The sequence below is a fragment of the Eptatretus burgeri genome, chromosome 3 (assembly GCF_056783735.1).
Source record: "Eptatretus burgeri isolate ZD-2024b chromosome 3, Ebu_testis_v1, whole genome shotgun sequence".
In the NCBI taxonomy this organism is placed as follows: Eukaryota; Metazoa; Chordata; class Myxini; order Myxiniformes; family Myxinidae; genus Eptatretus; species Eptatretus burgeri.
The window spans coordinates 6,556,400-6,581,399 of record NC_140963.1 but is presented as its reverse complement, the minus strand read 5'-3'; the positions used below and the strand labels follow the sequence as shown (position 1 = coordinate 6,581,399).

At 43.2% G+C, this 25,000-nt stretch overlaps 1 protein-coding gene and 1 long non-coding RNA gene across 8 annotated transcripts in view; one reads left to right on the top strand and one right to left on the bottom strand.

The window, feature by feature from the left end:
* The window catches only part of LOC147029343 (voltage-dependent L-type calcium channel subunit beta-1-like), a 333,734-nt gene that overhangs the window by 291,629 nt on the left and 17,105 nt on the right, over positions 1–25,000 (top strand). For all 5 annotated transcript variants that reach the window (XM_085872338.1, XM_085872336.1, XM_085872337.1 and 2 more), the window contains one exon: positions 23,194–23,345. In XM_085872338.1, coding sequence (XP_085728464.1) covers positions 23,194–23,345 — 152 coding nt within the window. The remainder of the gene's footprint in view (positions 1–23,193; positions 23,346–25,000) is intronic.
* LOC147029344 (uncharacterized) overlaps positions 1–25,000 on the bottom strand; it is an 85,618-nt gene that overhangs the window by 48,134 nt on the left and 12,484 nt on the right. For 2 of the 3 annotated variants that reach the window (XR_015055869.1, XR_015055868.1), the window contains exon 3: positions 11,522–11,654. The exons of the other annotated variant lie outside the window; for it this stretch is intronic. This is a non-coding gene — a long non-coding RNA (uncharacterized LOC147029344). Of the gene's footprint in view, positions 1–11,521; positions 11,655–25,000 lie in introns of those variants that run through there. 3 annotated transcript variants of the gene reach the window in all.

Genomic DNA, 25,000 nt, shown 5'->3' with positions numbered 1-25,000 from the left:
CCTTGTCAGGAGAAAAGGACAGAGTCCAGGGACATTTTGTGTGACTGCATAAGGTGGGTGCAGAAAGTGATGGGTTGGGGACACAAGATTTTGAAGCAAATGCGGAGTTTAGGCATTCAGCCTTTTCATGTGCGGTATCAGCAGTGTGGCCATTTGAGGTGAGGGAGGGGAAGCATACACCAGTAACTGACTTAACTTGACGCCACCAGGATTTGGAGGTGGGAGACAGGTTTGACAGTTCAGACTTGAGATTGGAAAGATGTTGTCTGGTTCTCCTGAGGGGAGATACACACTTGTTACAAGTTTTGTGGAAGGAACTGAGATTGTCCTCAGTTGGATTTGCCTTCCCTGAGGCGAAGGCAAGTTGTTTCGGGACAACTGCCTCGCCACAAGCTTCATTGTATGATGGGCACGAGGAAGGGTAAGACAACTGAAGATGAGATGGGATAAATCTTTGCATGAGAAAGAGCAAGTTTCTTTGAAAGAATGAGTTGATGTTGGAGAAAGTAGCGATGGGAGACGAGTCGAGAAGTTTGATGGTTGCTTGGAGACCCTGCCAGTCGGCCTGATTGAAATGCCAGACTCGACGGCGGTGAGGTGCTTCTCCAATCACAGCCAGAAATGTCTACTTTAACAAGCATGTGGTCAGATGAACCGATTGGAGCGGAGGAAGAACAGCAGACATTTTCAGGGAAATTTGTCAAATTCAGATCCAGAAGAAATGGAGTACCGTTGGTTGAGATCCGGTTCAGGAATTTGACAGATTGAGTCAGTCTCAATTAGTCAAGGAAGTCTTTTGCTGAAGTGCCATGCCAGATGAGGGAGGTACCCACACCCAGCCAACTGGCATGATGACAATTGAAGTCGCCACATATGAGAAGACGGAGTTGGGATGAGAGGATAGAAGTTGGTCCATGTTGTTGGCAAGCAAGATGTAAATGGAGTCATCACTTTTTGGTGGACAGAACAACACACATACACTTTCTGCAAGAGGTGGGAGTGGAGGGGAAGCCAGAGGCAGAGCTATTCCTGGGGGTTGGGGGATTGAGGGCAGTGCACCGTAAGTGATGGATTGGAGTCTTTGATGAAGAGAGCAACTCAGCCTCCAGGACGAGGCTCAGGTCTGTCATACTGGAGGAGGGAGTAAACAGGGAGATATTCTGGGGAGTCAGAGATGTCTTGAAGGAGGAAAGTTTCTGTTCGGCAGATTACGTCTGATCGAGGCGAAACCTTACACATATGACCGCCTATCCATGAGGAACAAAACGTTCGCACATATGATGTCATCGGTCACATTGCTCTAGCAGCCATATTGGATTTCCCTAAAACATGAAAAAATATTGTCCAGAACAGCTTTACAGATTGAGGGGAAACTTCACATAAATATTCCCCACGGCATGTGTGCACAAGGTTCTTCAGGAATAATTTACGTCACCTGATTTGGCAGCCATATTGGATTTAAGAAAAATATTAAATAATGTTTTCGCTGGAACCGCTTAATCAATTGACGTGAAACTTCACGGCAGGGTCGACGACGTCAGGGTAAGGTGTCCAGTCAAAGCTGGACGTCTTGGTATCCAATCATCACTGCCAGCAGTTATAAAGTGGCAGTTGTAATTATGTCTCTTATTAATTATGTCACACAAACGCCACACAAAATACACCGCACAAAACTCCACAAACACCACACAACACACCAGACAAAACAAGTCCTGGTGAGGGTCTGCAATCTCTGATTGCTCTTTTTCTTGTTCATAATAGTTCAGTTCTATACGTGCAGGTTTATCAGCATCAGTCATGTTCACAAAACTGAACTTCATCTTGCTAACTACCCAACCACTCAGAAATGTACAGAAATTATCATTTGTCCTGTTGATCTTGGAATGTTTTACAGCTATTGACTATTGATGTATCTAAAGTTGTAAATCTTTTTTGTCTAGCAACCAGGATTCTATTTTGGATCATATAACTTCTAAAATGGTAATCATGAAATTATTGACTGGCAAAATGCCCAAGAGGTATGTCCACTCACCTCTACGCTGTCTCGCCTTGGTTCAAATCTCCCAACTACAGTGGTCTGCAAAAGTATTCACCCTCCTCCTACCAATAATGACACATTTAGATGAATTACAAACTATAGAAACAGAAACAACTGCAAAGAATTTTTTTTCCAAATTAACGATTTTATTCATAACTGAAGAGATCAAACAACACTGTTATAGCTGAAGGAGGTCACATGTCAGGAATACCTGCAAATAACATATACAAATCAAAATTCACTGGATGTAAATAGTATTCAGTCCCTTAGGTCAGTACTTGCTGGAGGTACCTTTTACACTTTACAGCAATCACTGCTCTGGGTCTTTGTGAGTAGGTCTTTACCAGCTGTGTACAGTGAGATGGTGAAATTTTTGTCCATTCTTCACGTGAAAATTGATCGAGTTCTTCCAAGTTTGAAGGGAATTGTCGATGGACTGCAATCTTCAAGTCTCAACATAAATGTTTAATTGGGTTTAAGTCAGGACTTTGACGGGGCCACTCAAGAACATTTATTACTTTCTTATTCAGACACTCCAGGGTGACATTAGCTTTATGCTTCGGATCATTTTCCTGCTGAAATGTGAATCTCTGACCCAGTTTCAGATTCATGACCGACTCGAGCAGGTTTTCATCGAGGATTCTCCTGCACTTTACACCGTCCAGTGTCCCTCCTATCCTGACAATCTTGCTAGTCCCTGCTGATGAAATACATCCCCATAACATGATGCTACCACTGCCATGCTTGGCAGTAGGGATGGTGTTGACTGGTTGATGTGCAGTGTTCGGCTTGCGCCAGACGTAATGCTTTGAATTTAAACCAAAAAGTTCAATTTTTGTCTCGTCTTATCACAAAACGTTTCTCCACGTACCTGCAGTATCATTAAGTTGTGTCTTTTTCAAGAATGGCTTCTTTCTTGCCAACTGTCCATGGAGGCCAGCTTTGTGAAGGGAACAGGATATTGCTTATTGATGAACATTGACCCTCATCTTGGACATGGAACCTTGCAGATCTTTAAAAGTCATTGTTGGATTTACAGTGACATCCTGAACCAGTTTCCTGTTTGTCCGGCTGCTGAGTTTGGATGGGCGACCTGATCTGGGTAGAGTCTGGGTGGTATGATACGTCTTCTGTTTTTTAATGATGGCCTTCATCATATTCAAAGGGATAAGGAGTGACTTTGAAATCTTCTGATAACCCTCTCCTGAACGTTGATTCTCCACCACTTTATGTCTGATTTCTTTGGAAAGATCATTGGTCTTCATGTTTGCCTTGTTGGTTGACCAAGTGAGTTGCACCTTAAAACTCCGATAAGTGGAGGAGATTAATGTTTAAGTTAAACCGCTGTTTACATACAGGTGAAACATATTACACTTGTTTTGTAACATTTCAAACAAATACTTTGCTCCTGAAGTGATTTTCGGTTCATTAGGCAAAAGGTTTGAATACTTATTTAACTGAGAATCATCTGATTTCTTTCTGCTAATCAAACTTATTCACATTTTATCTGTATTTTTTTACTTTTATCACTTTGGAGTAGTTTGTGAAGACGATATGTATTAAGTTTGATTTGAAAGGATCATGAAATATGCTCAGGTGGCATCAAAAGCTGAAACCTTTTGAATGGGGGGGGGGGGGTGAATACTTTTGCAGGCCACGATATAAATTGCTATCCTGGTGTTTCACAAGCAGGGTGGTTCATCAGTGTGTGTGTGTGTGTGTGTGTGTGTGTGTGTGTGTGTGTGTGTGTGTGTGTGTGTGTGTGTGTGTGTGTGTGTGTGTGTGTGTGTGTGTGTGTGTGTGTGTGCGCCATTGTTTGCATGGATGTCCTCTCTGTTCGCATTAGCTTGTGGATGTGAAATGTCCCAAGGCGTCCTTCACAAAGAGTGGGCGAGTTATCTCCGCCACTGTCACCACATTCCAAATTGCTGTCATTTTCAGTCGAACATCAGGCCAGCCGTTTCTCGCAAACCTCGGACCAGAAACGTCTTCTGGCCGACTCCACAAGAAGGTGGGAATAATTGGGGCATATGGAATCAAACACAAAATTAAAATATAATCAGAAAAAGCTTCAAACGAGGGCAGTGGAATACTTTAGAAGGTTAGCCATGAATGATAAACTCACACTAACAAGTCAATTTCTTGGATTATCTCATGTACATTAGTTGAGCTCCGAACATTGTTTCACAATGACAGCTGTGCACAGTTTGAAAACAGCGTATCCAAGGTCCAAGAAAATATTCCTCTGCCTCGCATCAAGGCAGACGGACATCAATGAAGCATCAAGGCAGCCAGAAAATCGTAACTAATGGTACAGGGTGCTGAAGGACAAGAACATTTTTCCAACATCCGCACCCAAACTCACCCATCGTAATACTGCCCCCTTACGTTCAAACCCATGTGCTGAAATTTACCTTCGGATCCCTTTTTTGGCTTTAGGAATGGAATAAAGAAAGTAGAAGAAAAAAAAAGTCAATGCCCCGTTTAGCCAACAAATGTATGAGGTGTTCATCACCCCAATTGGCTGGCAGGATGGCCTCGAGGTATTCACACTCACCTCGAAGCTGTCTGGCCTGAGTTTGAATCCCGACCCAGCTATAAACTGTCATCCCGGTGTTTCACAGGGAAGGTGATTCATCGATGTGTGGTTTGTCCCTCAGATGGACGTTAAACAGTCATCCCGTTTGCCGGCATTAGTTGGTGGATGAAAAAAGATCCCACAGTGTCCTTCTCCAAAAGCAGGCAAGTTATCGCCGGCACCCTGGCCAAAAAAATAACAAATTCCTGCCCTGACCTTGCGTCCCCCCTTGGCCCAAGGGAACAAAGTGCAAAAAGGGTCAACCTACCTCCAAGGGGGTCGCTACGCATGCGGATTAGTAGTTGTTGTCGTATATCTACAATAAAACCATGCTCTTGGGGCCAAGTATCCTGAGAGAATGACCATGGGATTCTGTACTTCCCAACCAGTGATCCTCACGGGATACTTGTCATCCACTTTGCATGAGCCCGAAGGGCATTGTTTTATAGTAGTTATCAACAGCTCTTATTTTTATTGAAAAAACGTGAAAATAATCTTTTAACCATACTGTTTGGGCATGTGACCGAACGCGTATATTTTATTCGTGAATTTGGAGTGTATTGCATAAAATCACATCCACAACATGATACTGCAAATACCAATTCTGAAAAAAACGTTGAGAAAAAAAAAAAAATTTATATCTATACATATATGTGTGTGTGTGTGTGTATGTATGTGTATGTCTATGTGTATATATATATGTATATATATATATATATATATATATATATATATATATATATATATATATATATATATATATATATATATATATATATATACATATACATATACACACATAGATATACACACACACACACACACACACACACACACACACACACACACACACACACACACACACATATGTGTGTATATATATATATATATATATATATATATATATATATATATATATATATATATATACATGTGTATATATCTATATATTATTATTTCTGTTAACATCTGCGTGTAATTTGACGTATCTCCTTCAAAACTGCTGGACGGATTGTCACCACTTTCGGCATGCGGGTGCTCTGTCGTCTAATGAACAGCATGGGCTATGTGAGATCGCGCCAGACGAACACGTTTGGGAATTTTGGGCGATTTTCTAATTTTTACATTCGATTGCATGGCGACGTGTGACGTCACCGCTGAGAGGCGTAACTCCGTCATGACATCATCGGTCATTCGCTGACGTCATTACGTCTGTCGTCGACAGACCGTCACCACCGAGAGGCGTAATGCCACTCCGAGAAAACAGCGTCTGCAATGTAAAACCCTCTTCTGCACATGCTGACTACCTCAGAAGGTGAATTTGACACAAAAAATGTAACAAGAAACATTGTATTTAAAGTAAAGATTAATTTTTAAAAAAATATTATTTCTGTTATCGTCTGCGCGTAATTTGACGTTTCTCAACTGCCATCGTTACCTGTGTTGTGTCTTGCGTGTGTGATCTTCAAATTAAAACGTCCAAGCGGTGTTCGATCGTCGGATGTGCGCCAAAAAGTGCCGTTCATTGAAATTTGCATTCTGATTCTCGGTCACCCTCCACTGCTCCTGTTCAGTCTAGGGCTAGGACGATATCATGTTAAAATTGCCCCATCAGACGCCAACCTTCCAGTCACACTGCAGAGGATGCAATTTCCAGTTATACTCGCATACTCGATGACCATAAACAAATCCCAGGGCCAAACATTTGACAAACTCGGAATATACCTCCCAGCCCCTGTGTTCTCCCATGGCCAACTATATGTTGCATTTTCATGTGCAAGAGGTTACTCCTATATATCTATCAAAGTGGACAATCATTCCTCACAAGGATTATTCAGCAACAAGACACTCACCCAAAATGTCATCTACAGGGAGGTCCTTTAGAAAACTAAGGACAGGTAACCATAGTGCATCACATCCCGAATGACACCCTTCCCAGCTTCCCATAACATCAACTATTATGCCTCATCCACCTTTTGCCACCCATTCAACTCCGTGCGGAGCGCGGGTATATGATAATATATATATATATATATATATATATATATATATATATATATATATATATATATATATATTATTCTGGCAAACGCCCACAGATAAACTCATGAAGTCAACAAAGTGATTTTTTTATTTAGTAATAACAGGAAAAAGAATTCATGATGATATAATGACACACTTGTTTGTGCCTGTGTGTAAATCTTTTTGATCGGTACATTTGTATTTGTCAGTAATAGAATATAGTCAGCGTGACGGGTCATTGATGAAATCAACAGAACATTGATTGATGTATTCTAACCTTGGGAGGAAGCAAGGAGAAGCTGACGTTTCGGACATTTACCCTTCATCAGAGCAAAAGATATCTGCAAGAGGAATGAGGGTTGATTATCGGGTTGGGTGAGTCAGAGTGAGGGCAGGCGTCAGTCAGCACATGGGAGTGGGAATGACCAATTTTGACGGGTAGGGTCCGGGTATCCGGGGGTTAAAAGTCAAGGAGACTGAGACAGAGAGAAAAGTGAAAATAATAGGGGAAAAGCAAGTTACAAGAGGACATTAGATATAGAAAACAGCTTTAAAAAGTGATACACTTTAAAATATTGATAAAAATAATAATACTAACATAGTAAATAATATATATAATAAAAATAATTAAAATGAAAAGGCCAATAAAAAGGAGAGAGGATGGGGAAGAGAATAGCAAAGAGGAAACATTTTGTATCCCACTGATAGTTTGGATCTGGATTTGGACCTGACCCAAAATCGAATTGGCTTGTTCTGATCACCTACCCAACTCATCTACCTAGTTTTTTCATAATCCATCCACAACTTTTTGAGGTATCGTGCAATGTATCGTTTTTAGCCCAATGGTGAAGAATCACTGAAAAAATTCCCATATCCAGATCCAGATCCGGATCCGGATCATCACCGAAATCTAATCATTTCGTCCTTGTCATACACTCAACCTGTTTCTAAAATGTTGTCTGAATCCGTCCACAACTTTTTGAGATTTCCTGTTCACAGACAGGCAAATAAATAGAGTTAGACAGGGGTGAAAACATAACCTCCATCCATCTTCAGTGGTGGAAGTAATAACCAAAATGGCTGAAATTGTTCTTATCGTACTATTGATTTGCAAAGCCTGGTGTTGGCTTAGTGGTTCGGGTGGCGGCTTGGGATCCCAGGATCCTGAGTTCAAGCCCCGTTGGCTGCTGAATTAACACCAGGGGGTTGACTCAGCCTGTCATCCATCTGAGGTCGGCGAAGTGAGTACCAGTGTACTGGTCCCGGTGTATGCCCCGGTTAGAATAGGTGTACCATATCCCTGTGTGTCGTAAGAGGCGACCAGGGTTGGCGTCAGGAAGGGCATCCGGCCATAAAAAACATTGCCTCAAGAAAAAGCCAAACCCCTGCACAGCAGGGAAAAATGGCTGTAAAAACGGTCATTTTTTTATTTGTACTATTGATTTGCAATTGGTTACTGTCTTTGAGACCAATGCAAATTTTTATTATGAACCCTGTGGGCATCAAAAAGCTACATATATCGAACAGAGAGTTCCAAACGGAGCTCCTCGCTGCCATTAGAGCTTTTAAATTGCATCAGATGTGGCAATAAATGGGGAATTGTTGCTCCCAGCTTGCCGGCTCGATGACAGAAGACACCATTTGTATTTTGCCACCTCCATCCCCAACCCGTTTCGAATCCCGTACAGGCACGGGCAACTTGCTGGTACCCACCATTGCTGCGTATTGGTATTTGCGGCACCGCACGTTTGTCCAATATTTTGATGCAACAAAGGATGAGTCAAAACATTCTTTGATTTGCTGCTGAGTGATTTTAAATTTATAGATGATAAATATTGATTGCATGTAACACGTTTTATTTATTTATTAAATGTTTGCAATGATAACTGAATGGTATCCAGTACAGAGCAGCGATGAGCAAAAGATTGATTATGGTGTTTTGTCTCATTTATACCAACTTTAATTTGCCATGATGCTTTATGACAACGCAGAACCCTCATTGGGGATCTTAAAAGAGAAATGACAGCAAACGCACTAAAATGTGATGATTGCATCGCACCACACACATGTATCAATTTCTACAACTACTGGTACAGTGTTTGCTCATCGCTGCCTCTCTGTTTCCATGCTGCCTGGTTTCTCTGCAGACATCTTGGGTATGTATTGGCATGTCACTGCTTCAGCTGATGTACCTTCGAAGCCTTTTGTGATAACCAGGTTTTTGCTTCTTTATTGAACAGAAATCATTGTGTTCATAGTTTGAAATACACCCGGACCCCAACATTCGCGGTTGATAATTTGCGACATGCTCCAACATTCGCGGGAAATTGACCCAAGTATTTGCGGTTGTCGCGGTGATTCTTTGTGTTTTTCTCACGAGCCGCAAGCATAACACAGTTCGAAAACATATCGTCCATGAGCCTTGCACAAAGCAGCTGAATGTACTTACAGTACAATACTGTACATACAAAAAAAACATGTCTTCCACGAGCCGCGAACATGACCTGCTCCCTGTACGTGTATTGTAGCTTCGTGGGATAAACATCGATTCGTGGGATGTCTCACCAGTGTAACTCGTCATTCCCTGCAATGCTATCTCCCGTGAGTTACTTGCAGAATGAAAACACTAACAGCATCTATCACAGATGGCAAGTGACCCGGAATTCATGGGTTTTTGACCCATTCTGTTTGTGAAAACCCACAGACCCGTTTGGGTATCGTAAAAACCCGTATTGGATGGAAAGTTCGATCCATTTTTAAAACGCAATGTTTCGCTTCCATTCCACTCACGAGGATTGACACACAGACTGTTAGACCTGGGATGCGTTCAGTTACCAAGTTTCTTGTAGAGTGCTCACCAAAAGAGGCTTAAGCACTCAAGCAAGCAATTCCACCATTCGACACTGTTGATAAGGAACGGCGGGCTTAGCAAGCGACAGCAAGCTTAGGCCAAGGTCACATTTTCCACGGCAGCCGTGGGGTCTCCAAAATCTACGGCCACTAGCAATTATACGGCGGCTGCAGTATTTCCACGGTCACACAATGTAGCAGTCACATATGTTTTTATTTTCCGGGGAGCTGCACGGCGTATTTAAAAATTGTGGAGACCGAAAACGTGGGGTTGCCGTACGGTCTTTGATTTGATGTCGCACGGGGACCTTAGGGCGTTCCTGCAGTGGCCATATAATTTTCAAGGCAGACCCAAGGTGCCCGCAAGGCGACCGCAGGGGGACCGCAGGGGGGCCCTAAGGCGAACGTGCGGCCAGACGGACGGTAACGAATGGGTTAATTATTTTTTTTTACCAGTTATTTTGTTTCGGCTTGTCGAATTGCTACGTCGAACGTAGAAATGAAAAAAGTTTTAACTCCGCGTTATAATTCCATGGCGACCTCACGGCCTGTAAAATATAGCCATACGGCGTAGGGCCACCCTGAGGCCACCTCAGAAACTCTGTGGCCGCCGCACGTTTCTGTCAATTCAGAGGGCGTACGGCCGCCGTATCCTCACCATAGAGCAAATGTGACTTCGGCCTTATTTCCTCCGCCACCGAAAGTGAAGGAGGTTATGTTTTCACCTCTTTCTGTCTTTGGCTGTTTGTTACTTGGCAAAAAATTTTTTTTCGCCAAGTCTGTTGGTCTGTAGCTTTTGTCTGTCTGTTTGTCACATAATTCTTGGCCACAGTTTTCAAGCAATCGTTTAAAAAAAATTTTGTGTGTAGGTGACTGGCCAAGGATGGAATTGCTAAATTTTGGTGTAGATCCAAATCCAGATCTGGATGTGAGAATTTTTAAAGTGATTCTTCACCTTTGAAAGATAGGGCCAAAAACGATATATTGTTGTGGGGCCAGGTCTCGGTGGTGAGCACGACTGCTAAGGGGAGCAGTAGAGTCGGCTCCACCGAACACCCGGAATTCAGGTCGTAACTTTCAGATAAATCCGAAAGGTCATGGGACCCTTACAGGACAATGAATCGCCAATAATTCGACCGCGTGGAGTAGGGTTAATTGCCAAACTTCAATATACCTAAGTACCCACGCGGCAAAGCTACCGGGGAATTCACACCTTTGGCGGGCATCGAGCAGGACGAGTCGTTACCGTGCTCGAACCATGTGTAACCCAAGCGGATGGTCACCGAGGCCTGTCGGTCCAAATGCACAATTTACTGCCTTGCTATTTTTCAACACGCACCGTGCTAAGCCAATGAAAGAAATGACAGGGAACGAGCTGGGACATTCAACAATAGCGAAATTTATTTATAATAATAATCGGGGAGGGAAGCACACAAAGAGCAGAGTTATCCGAATAAGAAATGTAATGTACAATGAGCAAAAGAAAGCACTTACACAATTCTACTTGAAGACGGGCCCACACACAGACACACACCCCCCAAAAGAAATGATGGCCACGGCCTTTATTGATACCCCAGCTCGGAGGGAAGGTGAGCTGGAGGTAAAGATGCTAGCTTGGGCCTTCCCGCGTCGTGCGGCCCTTGACGATCCGCCTCTGCGGGATGCGAACCCGCAACACGATTCCGCTCCAAGCACCAGGTACCGTGCTCTCCAACCGGCCACGCACCAATCAACCAAGACCAAGGAGAAGATCAGAGACTGACAATGATCCAGGGCCAGACGAACCAGCCAGCACCAAGACCCGTGACCCCCAAGACGACCAACCTCCCCAGCCTGGCGTTCCTTCATATATTTATTGTACGGGGTGAGAAAATCGCCATCTGAGGTGGTCTCCACCCTCATTGGCCAGAGTGTCGTGGGAAAGTCACCCTCTGCGGCATCTCAACCCTCATTGGCCGGGGTGTCGTGCGAAAGTCGCCCTCTGTGGCATCTCCACCCTCATTGGCCGGGGTGTCGTGCGAAAGTCGCCCTCTGTGCGCGATTGGACAAGGGGTGGAGTCGGACCTGAGGCGATGAGAATCTCCGCCCACGTACGTGGTCGAACGCACGTGGGCAATGGCGTCGGTGTGCGAAGTGAAGTGATGGAGATTTGTTGTAAAAGAAACTCTGCAGCACACACATGTAATTCCCGTGAGACACAGGTGACTAATTATGTGTTTATAGTTAGGGGACCCTAACTATAAACACATACCGATATAACTGATCTATTAGGTCCTGAATGTTGAGTGCTCATGGCTGCCAGATTCGTAACAATAGAGCACAATATCTCAAAACGTTATGGATGGATTGACATGAAACTTGGTGGACATGTTGGGAGTGCCACTCGGAAGAATTGGTTCAATTTTGGTGAACATCCGATTCTAGATCCGGATACAAGAATTATTTAATTTTTATCTAATTCTTCACCATTGAGAGATGGGGCGAAAAAATGAAATTGCATGATATCTCAAAAAGTTGAGCATGGATTCGGATGAAACTTGGTGTTCAGGTTGGGTGTGTGACAAGGACAAATTGATTAGATTTTGGTGAAGATCCAAATCCGGATGTGGATATGAGAATTATTTATTTTTTTAAGTGATTCTTCACCATCAAGAGATAGGGCAAAGAACGATATAGTACTGTGTAGCATGATATTTCAAAAATGTATTGGGTCCGATATGTTCTCGTGGATCAGGCATTACATGGCGGAGGTATGCGTTCTACCGAGTGGCCTTCCAGTTGATAATGGAACACACCCGGGGTATGTTTGGTTACCAAAAAGCCAGCGTTTCGTTGGGATGCTTGCTTGATTGCTTAAGCCACTTGGCAAGTGCTCTACAAGCTGAATTGTAATGGAACACACACACACACACACATTTCTGGAGTGACTTGCAGCCGATACGCAATGTATCCCTTGAGTCAATTGGCTGTGTGACATCATGAGCTTTCTCTCAACGAAAGGCATGTCACCATCCTCCAGGATTCCACACGTAGTATCACTTCCGATATTGTCTAATAAATAAATAACCCGGTTTTGATTCCCACCAACCCATTTTTTTGTCACCTCCAACTTGCCACGTATGAAGTATTGATGTAAGCAGTAATTACCAGGTCGCCACATATGGACATTGCACAATGGGAACATTCAGCACATCTTATTGCAAATCACCATCTTGCTACAAACAGCACCTTGTTACATTTTTTAAATGCTCAGCGTAATCTACCTGTAGATAGGAAAGATGTCATGTCCTGTGAGTTAAAGAATAGAAACGTTCAGCATATCTATTAGTGTAATGAGCAGCGAGCCACATACGGACTAATTACACAATGGCATCACTCACCACATCTATTATCAGCTGCAGAATACAGCATCACCTGTAAAAATTCCCAACAAACAATGCGCAGACTACTCACCCTCCCGCAGTTACCCACAATGCACAGAAATCAAGCTCGACAGTGAGCGTTCCGCCACGGACCACGACGTGGCCAAAGCATTCCCTGGAGAACTCGCTAGCCTCATCAAAGAGGAGGGGTACCTGCGGAGCAGGTCTTTAACACTGACAAGACCAGCTTGTTTTGGAAAAAGATGCTGACCAGAGCGTTCATCTCACAGCACGAGAGCAAAGCAACCGGTTTCAAGGCCGCAAAGGACCAGGTATCCCTTCTCCTTTGCACAAATGCCAAAGGGGATTTCATGGTAAAGCTCATGATGCTCTACCATTCCCTGAACCCACAAGCGCTGAAGAACAAAAACAAGCTGGTGCTGCCCGTGTGCTGGAGGGCAAACAGGAAGGCGTGGGTGATGTCTAAACTTTTTATGGACTGGATCCATACCTATTTTGTTCCTCAGGTCGAGAGGAACCTGGCAGGAAAGAACCTTTCGTTTAAGTTACTGCTGCTACTTGACAATGATCCTGGCCACCCCACAGACCGGAACGGCACATCTTCATCTTCATCATCTTCATCTTCATCATTTTCATCTTCATCTTCATCATCATCATCTTCATTATTTTGCAAAGTTACGCGTGCTGTGTTTGTTTAATAAAAAATTGAAACGGTACGTGATGATGTTGTTGTTTTTGTTTTGCGGTACTGTACAGTATCGTTAAGAGACTTTAAAATGCATTCTTCAATAAATTGGAAACGGTACCTGGTGTCGTTTTTATCCCCCGCCGCGTGGCGGAAGGGGGATATTGTTGTCACCCAGGTCGTCCGGCTGTCCATCCGTTTGTCAACATTTATAGCTGTGAGTGCGATAACTCATAAACTGTTCGCCATATCGATTTGAAATTTGAGTCACAGATGTACCACTTGAAAAGGAAGAACCCTATTGATTTTGGGCGTGGCCGGATCCAAGATGGCCGACTGGGGCGGCCATCTTGAAAAAAATGTTTTTTGTAATAAATGGAAAACCGCTTATCTGATTTCAATTATTTTTGGTTACTACGTTCCTCACCCCTGGGGAACTTTTTTGAGATTATGACCAAATGGTGTCTTGTTTCCAATTCACCTCCCTCATTATCTGGAATATGTATGACCTTTTTCATTCAATGGCGGGGGATTCCCCATCTCTGATGGTATATTTTAATTTGTGAGCATCTTTAATGAAACTGGAGTCGTGCATTAGTGGTCAAAAACATTTTGAACTTGAAATATTTTCCCCTTTGAACCAGGAACCGCCGCAAACCGATAACGTTATCCCACTTGTTCCCATTGTACCAATGACAAAGCACTCGCGGATTTTTCATGGGTCGGGAAATCCCCGGAACCTATCCCCCCATTTCCCATTGAAACAATGCTCCCACATTCGCGGTTTCAACATTCGCGGGGTTTTCCTGGAAGGTATCCACCGCGAATGTCAGGGTCCTGGTGTACTTCATCAGTGTTTGCAATACTCTTTCTCTGTGAAATGAAAAAAAAAAATCCAGAATGAAATAAGCATGGTTCAGGATCCTTTTTATGTCCATCTATTACTTCCTTTTCATGCTTTCTTTGCATGCACTCCTTTATGCCCTCACCATGCACATTAAAATACTCGCTCAGTCCTGTTGAAATATGCCATGAACTGCCTTTTCTGTCACCATCTGAGCATACCTTTTATTCTGCTTGTGCATATGCTTATCATTAGCTTGACTATCAAAGCAGAATGCCTCTAACTCTGATTTCCTATTTCTAATAAGGCGAGAGCCAGAAAGCCAAATAATACGGTTCATGCTCTGCCCTCGCGAAAGTGTTTTTACATATTTGCACAGTTTGTTATTTACTGCCTGCTGGTTTGAAGTGTTTATTAATTAGTGTATGCCTATTTCTTTCTTTTTTTCAATACACAAGGCCAACGCTCATGTCTGGTGTTGGCTTAGTGATTAGGGTGGTGGCTTGGGACCCTCGGGGTCCTGAGTTCGAGCCCCGCTGGCCACTGAATTAACATCAGGGGGGTTGACTTAGCCTGTCTTCCTTCCGAGGTCAGCGAAATGAGCACCTGTATATTGGTAACTATCCCTGTGTGTCGAAGGCGACTAAAGGGTTGGCGTCAGGAAGGACATCCGGCCGTAAATACATTGCCACAAGAAAGGGTACCATGATTGGAGCCCACAAAAAAGCTGACCCCTGCTCAGGGATAAAGGCTTTAAAATGGTGTGATGATACAATGCCAACGCTAATAGAAATGCAAGATGACAAAACGAGAAACTGGCATAGTGACAATGAAACACAAATTAGGGGTGCAAAAAAACAGGCAAGGAGCAGAAAACATGTACGACGACAATGAGGGGCAAAGAAAGGCATATAGGACATTGAACCAGAAGAGGGGAGGTAGATGAGAAGCAAGCAGACAGATTGAATAGCTGACAGATAAAGTTACAGGTGGACAAAGGGGAGAAGTCAGCAAGAATAGAAAAATGTCTTCGGTTATAAATGGAGATAACAGGAAAGGCAGTGGATCATCACCTTAAAAGATTGGCGAATAATCAAGACTCAATGGATTTAGGAACACAATTCCACAAATTTCAGGAACAAATGAAGAATAAAAGAATGGAGGTGAGCAGTGAGATTGGACTTTGGACGGGTATCATTGTATCAGTGGATGGGTGAGTGTGTAGCACCTCGTGTGGTTGCAAAATTATAAAGTAGGAGAAAAACAGAAACATTGGCAAGATTAGATGAAAGGAGGTACTGGACCACAAAGCCACAAGCCTGTTGGGAGGGGGAGACAAATTATTCGGCCTCCCACTGAAAGATACCATTTTATCTCAGAGCTTTAGTTACCCCTGCCTCGAGGGTAGCAAAATGAAAAGCAGATGCCCACAGAGGAATGCCATAGTCCATGGCACTGCAGACATGTGCCTTGTACACTGTTAGGAGCTGATGAAATCCAAGGAAGGACTTATCTATGCACATAATTCCAAGTTGACACTTAGCCTTGGTAGCCAGCTTGGAGATGCGATCAGCCCAAGACAGCATATTATAAAGTCATGGAGTTCCAAGGACTGAACTACACCTCCAGCAGAGGTTGACCACAAGTGGATTGAAGGATTATCCGAGCAATCTTTGTGTAGAAACTCTCGGAATGTGAAACCTTACGTCATTGAATTTATTATTGTAGGTGGTTGACCAGCGCCTTATCCTTTCCAAATAAAGATCCAAGGAGGGATCTGCAGCTTGCTGGTCAATGAGGTGAGGAAATGTTTGACATAAGGTTTGCAATGGAATAAAGGAATTTCCAGGGAGGAAGGAAGGTCACTGATGTACTCAAGAAATAGGAGAGGGTCATGGGTGTTGACTCAAGTGATAACAGCCTCCAATGGAAGAGCCAGTGTAAGAATTCAATCCAGAGCAACCAAGTGCCTGCATGAATTGGAGGAAATCATGAAAATACTTAAGAATAGGTTCTGGATGCCATTGATATTCAGATTGTGAGCAGAGCTACATCAAAAACTCTGAAATGTCGAGATACTGCCTTGGCCTCTTGTTTGCAATTCAGGTCATACATCCATTGCTGAGTTATCAGGCAGGTGCATGTCCATGGTAGTGGGGCTAGGACAGAAGCCAAACTGGTGGTTTGGCATGAAATAGGTTTAAAATTTTCAAATTTCTGAGAAAATAGAATCCAGTGAAACAGCATGGTTTGTCATCGATCCGATAAAGCGTGAACAGTCAATATATTTATTTGTCGGCTCGCTGCTTCTACAATTATTTTTTGGCTGATTACGACCAAACTTTGCTTCCGGGGAATGTCCCAAGTGGGTCAGCATCACGACCCCCTGGGGGTTGTTCATGACAAAGGTTTGTCTTTGAAAGTCATGAGGGGGTAATGTGGAGATATAGAAACCGAGTCTAAGTATCAAGGAGATGAAAGGTGACAATGGAGTGTTGAAAGATGATAGCCCTCTCGTTCTAGCAAGACACAAAGCCTTGGAAAAGGTGAGGTTTTACAGCTCTGAAGAATGGGTGTGGCACCGTATTTTAGTGGATATTTTTTGAGAATACCTACACTATACTTTGATATACACTTGACAAAAGAAAAATTAATCAACAAAATTTCCCAGACTTGTATTGTTTTTATGATACATTCAAATGTGTTCATAATCTGGTCGAAGAGTAGTTGCTCATTGATTTGAACACTGTGTAAATATATGTCGATGGAAGCCAAAGTTCTGCTGTAATTTGAAAACAACATTGTTATCTGAAATAAGTGTGCAAATGGGTAATGACACCAGTCTGCACATGATCACAGACAAGTTTACATTGTCTGAAATGATTTTGCTCACATGTGTGACCACCATTGACCCGGGACAAGCTTGTCCATATCTTGACGTTGATGAAATCAGACGTTCCAGCGCTCGTAATGGGATATTGTGCCATTCATCAATGAGGACCACGTCTAGTTGATGAAAAGACTGTAGGCAGGCTTGCGGAGCAGTGGTCTTCTCAACCACATACCATGGTCACGAGGTCTGTTCCAAAGTGTCAGGGAAACTTGATGGTTGATTGTCTTTGCAGGTCATTCTGGATGGATGTTGCTGTTGAAAAAGCAATTATTTGTGACAAAGGTGGCAAGATAATGATCCTCACATGGAATTGTAACCCTTTGGCACCTGAACACAGTCTCTCCTTGAACTGTCCAGTCCATCAGTACCTTATCAGTGCCATCGAAATGCCACTGCAGTGAACTTTGTACTGAGAAGCAACTGCATTCTGAGTCATCTCTCCTTGAAGCATCACCATGGTGTGAAGTGATGCCAAGTCATGCCGAAACTGACGAAGACCACATGGCTGGCCAATTTATAGAGGGCATTCACATTACATGGATAGTGTGCAGATGGACACGTACATTCTGTGGGAGACATTATCTGCAGGCAAATTTTTCACATCACTTGGTTCAGGTGATGATAATTGTGACATTACATGTTGCACGTACAATTTCGTGATTGGCGTTCCTTTCCTCAATAGCCATGGTTTGTATACACGTGACTATGACATTTTTGAAGCCATCCTTTGTTTACAGTCTAAAAGCTAGTTGTTGCTTCGACATTTTTGTTATCCACATGAACTCAAGATCATCACAATTGAAAGCTTTGCTGTAATCTATAAAACAGAGATACACCTTCCATTAATATTCCCTTGCTTTTTTCTGTGATCCACCTCAGACTTGCGATGTAACCTCTGGTAACTCTTCATCTTCTGAAGGCTGCTTACTCAACGTGCATTTCTCGCTGAATGAAGTCTTCTATTTTGTGTTGAGTGATCTAGAGTAATATTTTGCTCACATGTGAAATCAAGGCGATGGGTATTTGAACATTCTCTTGCATCCCCTTTCTTCGGCATTGGTAGATTGATGGCTTCCACCTTTTAGGCCATACTATCCTGCTCCAGATCTGAGTGCAGAGAAGTGTGAAAAAATTGATTTCCTCCTCCCCAAATACCTTAAAGAGGGATATTGGAATTTTGTTGCCACCTGGTCATCTTCATTTTACCAGCTCTTTCACAGCTCTACGTACCACACATTCTCCCGCTATTGGTTCTTCCTTATATTCAATTTCTTTGAAGATTTACATCATATTGCTTTCTCGGTTGTGTGTGTGTGTGTGTGTGTGTGTGTGTGTGTGTGTGTGTGTGTGTGTGTGTGTGTGTGTGTGTGTGTGTGTGTGTGTGTGTGTGTGTGTGTGTATGTATATATATGTATATATATATATATATATATATATATATATATATATATATATATATGTATTGTTGTAGATTCTCGCCCGCCGGCGTGCGAACGACCGCGTCTAACCAATAACGGCCGCATCGCCCACCGAACGGACAATACAGTCGCGGCTTTCCGGATCAACGCCGAAAACCAGCCACGGGTGTGTTTTTAACCACACCACAACCTTGTCCGCACTCGACCCGCGCGCTACAGGGTCCATCGCCGAATTGTCGATATAACTAATTAATCGTGCAGGTAGATTACCGAGAGATTGTGCCTCAACGGGACCGCTTGGAAACGAGCCGCTTAAGCAGCTCCCTTCCTTTTGGGATAACCGAGCGGGGTATTATCGCGCAGTCCCGTTGGACCCGATCACTTTACGGGCTAATTAAAAACCAACTATATTCCGAGTGCAAGATGGCAGCTCAATTAAGGAAAAGACGCAACGAACGGGGTACAATTAAACAAGCACATTTATTTACGAACAACACACAAGCAATGATGCAGTCATGCAGGTATGCAAAACACGCATGCAGTCATGTATCAATCAAGCAAAAGTAATGCAAAAGAAAGAGCTTATACCGTCTATCTATTATGTACAGTTACTTATACAATTCTACTTGACGGAATTGGCGCCACAACGTTCATACAAAGAAAAGCAAGGAAAAACCCCAGGACAGATAAGGGGTAGACGGGACCCCTTGGGGTCTTTATAACACGGAGCCATGTAGACCGTAGAGGCTCCGCGAGACCGGACTGGCTACCTTCACCTCGCTGGAGCGGCCCGCGCCGTCCCGTCTCCATGACTCACGGTAAGGAACAGCTCGGCAGGCCACACGCCTTGGCTCCACTGCGCTCTCTCCTCCTTTCCACACGCCTTCACAACCTCCTGCAGCCGACGACTCGGCGAGCGACCACGACCTCCAGACAAAGACCTCCAGACTTCCACAGACAGACAAAGACCTCCAGACCGTCTTCGACCCTCTCCTCAGCCCGTACTTTATACCCTCCCTACTTCCCTACTTCGCCCCTCCCTACTTCCAGCACACGCAGGAAACTTCCAGAAGTTCATGGTTGTTGCCGCTAAGGGAGTGTGTCGCCAGGGGCGTTGTCCGCCCAAAATCAGGCCCCTCCTTTACATCAACTTTGAACCCTGGCCCGATCCGCCCCTCCCCCGTCCCGGCGCGTGGCAAAGCAAGAAAAGGGGAGGGGAAATCGCAGCGTTATCAGAACTTCTCTCTTCGGAGCTGTGGTTCTGCCCGCATTCCGGGGGGCAACGGGTTTTCCTACCGTTGCCTTTGTTTCCTTTCTTGATGAGTATCCGTGGTGTAGATGTTATTCGATGTGGAGAGGTTTGTGGTGTGGTTGTTGAAATGCGGTTGCAGAGAAGGTGGTTGTGGTTGTTGTGGAGAAGGTGATGCTGGCGTTCATGGTGGTCGTGAGGGTGGTGTGGTGGGGCGGTTGACGAGAAGGTGGTGGTGGTGATCGTGGTTGTTGTGGGTTGGTGGCTGTTCATTGTCTGTGGGGATGTTGGCAGTTGACGAGAAGCTGGTGGTGGTGATCGTGGTTGTTGTGGTTGGTGGCGCTTTGTGGTGGTAGTAATGGCGGTTGGTGCAAAATAACGATAGTAAAAGAAAAACACTATCTCAAAGATCAGAACCCTGATCACACAATTAATTCCCATTAGACAACGGTGGGGAAATCTATCTGAACACAGACTTATCGGCATAACTGATCTAAGGACCTATATGGTGCTCTGCGAATTTCCACAGCCGTAACAGAATATATAAATATATATATATATATATATATATATATATATTTATATATATATATATATATATAAATATATATATATATAAATAAATATATATATATATATATATATAAACATATATGTATATATATAAATATATATATATATATATATATATATATATATATATATATATATATGTATATGTACATATATATGTATATGTACAAATATATGTATATTATTATCCAATTTATTTTTTATCCAATTATCAGATTGATTTATTTTTTACTTTTCAAAAATGTTTTCCCAAAAACTAGCCCTTGACCCTCCTCTGGATTACAGAGGAGGTCATGCAAAGTTTGGTTGCACTGGTTCCTGCAGGTATAAATGTATAAACAAACATACAAACAACAAACTCCTCGCTGTAATGGTGAGCATCAGCCGCGGACGAGGTCTCACCCTGTAAATCTGCATAATCCACAAATAACAAAAGCCTGTCTGCCATTCAGATGGTCGTTACTGCTCATGAAAACTGAGAAACCAGAAGGCACACGCGATCGGGCGGAGATAAAAATCAAAATGTGTGGAGTGTGACGTGCAAAATGTGCACCCCGCCGATCCCCATTGGACACAGTCCTACACCAAAGCGTCACCTCCAACGCAGAGGCATCAGCCTGGCCACTCATGTCAAAAAAACAGATTATACGGTCACCATTAGCTAAACATCAAATGGAGCCACCCATCCGGATTTCGGGTTTAATTACCCTTGTCAGATGGCGTACTGTAGAAACTAGTATGTGGCCGTACGTGCGTGGCGGTACGTGTGTGGCCATACATGGAAAAAAACTTTCAAACTGCGTGCCAGAAACAACAACCACACAGGCCGTTCCTTTGCTCTTGTGTGCCCGTTCGTGTGTGGCCATACGTGCGTGGCCGTATGTGCAAAAATAAAAGATATAAAAAAATAAAAACTTTCAAACCGTGCGCCAGAAACAACAACCACACAGGCCATTCCTTCGCTCTCACGTGCCCGTACGTGCATGGCTGTACGTGCGTGGCCGTACGTGCAAAAAAAAAACTTTCAAACAACCACACCACCCGTTCCTTCGCTCTCGTAAATGACTACTGGATTGGGGCATTGTGTTTATCTATCTATAAATGCGCAAAAGAAATCGAAAAATTATTAGAATACAGTAAGTCATCACTATCCGGAAGTCCGTACGTTGCAACCCGTAATGGGGAACGCGGCTGAGGATCTCTTCCCCAACGGCCATGCCTATGCAGCAACGTGTCCTGTCATTGGTAACTAAATGGCGCCCTTTCCCCATCGGCCACGCCTACGCAGCAACGTGTCCTGTCATTGGTTTGGTAAATAAATAGCCATATCTTGGGAAGCACTTGTCCGATTAATATCAAACCTTGAAAAAGCACATACTCAGGTCCCCAGCAATATACCTGGCAAGTTTCAATTAGATCGGACCAGTGGTTGTCGAGAAATAGTGGTCACAGACACACACACACACACACACACACACACACACACACACACACACACACATTGCTGGAATTATAGATAGATATTCATTACAGCCAAGAGATACTATTGGAATTTTTTTTTGACGAATGTGGTCATCATTGGTTGGATATTTGTACTGAATGCTGTCCTGATGAGAATTCAGGATTGCATGTTCATTGAAGTCATTGGGATTCACTCCTATGGAGGAGGGGTGCAATTGTATGATCATGCATTCTGGCCCTTCGGTTGTTAGGAGGTGGCTTGTGCCTTCTGTTTCTACCTTACATAACCGACAGCTGTCCGATTGACTCAGTCCTGCCATTTTCTTAAAGCCATTTGTGTCATGTCCCTGGTTTTGGGGATTAATAATAGTTTGTTCTCCATCCCAGTTGAGCTCACCTCTTCTTAGACATTCCAATCAGCCTTCTTTGACTACACCCAATCTGTCCAACTCTTTTTCTTTTTTTGTATCTTCATATAATCTCTGTCTTTTGATATGAGGAGCCAGGCTGGTGAGTGGCTGGGTCAGAGGTGACGCTTTGGTGAGCGCATGCGCAGGACCTGCTGTACATCCATCCATGGAGATTGGGGGAGCACTCGTCACACACCACGCATCTTGATATACATTATATTGTAATATATAAGTATAAATTACATGTGCAGTATATTGTTTTAATAACAAAGTTGAAAAAACAAGATGAAACACTTGGAGCAGCATCAACACAGTACTTACGCTACAGATTGTTCAAATGTTTCAGTGGACTTAATTCTTGTGTAAATTCTCTCATTTATATGGATGAGCTCACACTATTGGCTGACACTCAACAGATAACAAGGAAATGCCATTGCAGCTTACTGACACAAATCAAAGCACAATGTATTGAATTGGAACACCCTTCTAACAATAAATGGATTTAACCTGTGCTTTAGAGGATCGGTTTGTGTTTTCATATTTGTGATGCTGTTAATCTTGCAAGTCATAATATTTCTGGACTTTTGAAATATTTAGATATCTACGTGTGTGTGTGTGTGTGTGTGTGTGTGTGTGTGTGTGTGTGTGTGTTTGTGTGTGTGTGTGTGTGTGTGTGTGTGTGTGTGTGTGTGTGTGTGTGTGTGTGTGTGTGTGTGTGTGTGTGTGTGTGTGTGCGCGCGCGCGCACGTGAAATTATCTCATGGTAGGTCTGTGTTATCCTTTGGACAGCTGAAGTACAGGCGGAGATTGAGCGAATCTTTGAGCTTGCACGCACACTGCAGCTTGTGGTATTGGATGCGGATACCATCAATCATCCAGCACAACTGGCCAAGACCTCACTTACTCCTATTATTGTTTACGTCAAAATCGCCTCACCCAAGGTATCCTCACATGTATTCTTGCAAATATGAGTGATGTCATCTTTATTGCAGTGTGTGTGTGTGTGTGTGTGTGTGTGTGTGTGTGTGTGTGTGTGTGTGTGTGTGTGTGTTGTTGTTGTTGTTGTTGTTGGTTGTTATCTATATGCAGTTTTCAGAAGGTGGAACGCAGTCCTCTCAGGTGTCGTAGTCTCCACCTCCATTTTGGTAAAAATCAGGGGGGGGTTAAATTCATGGGCCAAGGTGTGAAGTTTAGTTTACAAAGTTTTGCTCCGATGGCTCTTTTGAGAATGGTCACTGAGCCCCGGACACCATCCAACTGCATTTCCTTTGCAGTAATATTCCCAGGGATGTTTTTTTAAGATCTCTGTAAGGTTGTTCTTCATCATTCCCGTTGCTCCAATGATCACTGATACATTTTTGGTGCTCTTCAGCCTCCAGGATATTTTCACTTCATTTTAGAGGTCTTGATATTTGGTCATTTTCTTAATTTTTGCATTATTTAGACCAAAATCACTGCGTACTGAAACCTCAATTAGCAATGCCGTTTTTTTTTTCTTTTTTATACTCAAGTACTATATCCGCTCACAATGCTTTGTTTTCTATATTCATGCTTGATGTGATCATCAGGTCGTATGTGAGCGTTACCTCTGTTCTCAATTGTCGTTTTTGGTTCATGTTTCCATGAGTTATCTGAGACTGGAATATTGAAGTGTTTGCAGATGTGCCAGTAGATTACTCGGACATACTCTGTTATGCCTTTTTGTGTACAGTTGTTCTGCCATGAGATTGTTTTTTACATCCGAATAGGATGTGGCTCGTGCTTTCTGTTTCTACATTGCAGAAACTACAGCTGTCCAATTGACTCATTCCTACCATTTTCTTAAAGCTATTCATGCTGTGCCCCTGGTCATGGGCATTAATAATGATTAATTAATGACCTCTTAGCCATTCCAATGAGCCTCTTTTGTCTTTGCCCAATCTGTCTTACTCTTTTTTTTTTAATCTTCCTGTTCTTTTGTCGTTTTCACAGTTGCCTGTGTCTATCTGTTAATATTTTGCTTTATATTTTTCTTCTGTCCTTTTTGCTATCATTGAGGCAGTATTTGTCTCTGTTTCGGTTTCATGCATGACATCTTCCATTTGCAGCTGTCTTTGGAAATTTTTGTGACGTCGGTTCGGGATAGCTTCTTTGGCTTGGGGTGTGTGTGTGTGTGTGTGTGTGTGTGTGTGTGTGTGTGTGTGTGTGTGTGTGTGTGTGTGTGTGTGTGTGTGTGTGTGTGTGTGTGTGCGCGCGCGTGTGTGCGCACGTGCTCGCACTCATGTATGTGTGTGTTTCCATATCGATATATTTGTATCCTCACCGAATGAGCGGGTATTGCATTGCACAGAACTTTCGTGTTTTTCTCCACAACCGCTCGTCGGATTGAGACTAATTTTTCACCATTTGTGCGGCTACTCATGCAGAATGTTTTAATGATAATTGTGACGTCATCGGTCACATAGTGTGGCAGCCATGTTAGTAGTGGAGAAATGGGGGTTTGAGGACACAACATTTACATGTAAGTGAATGGGGAAAATTTAAGGAAAAACTTTGGATAAAATCCTAAAACTCCAAAATTTCTCCCTCTCTCAACTAATTCCTTATGAACTACTGA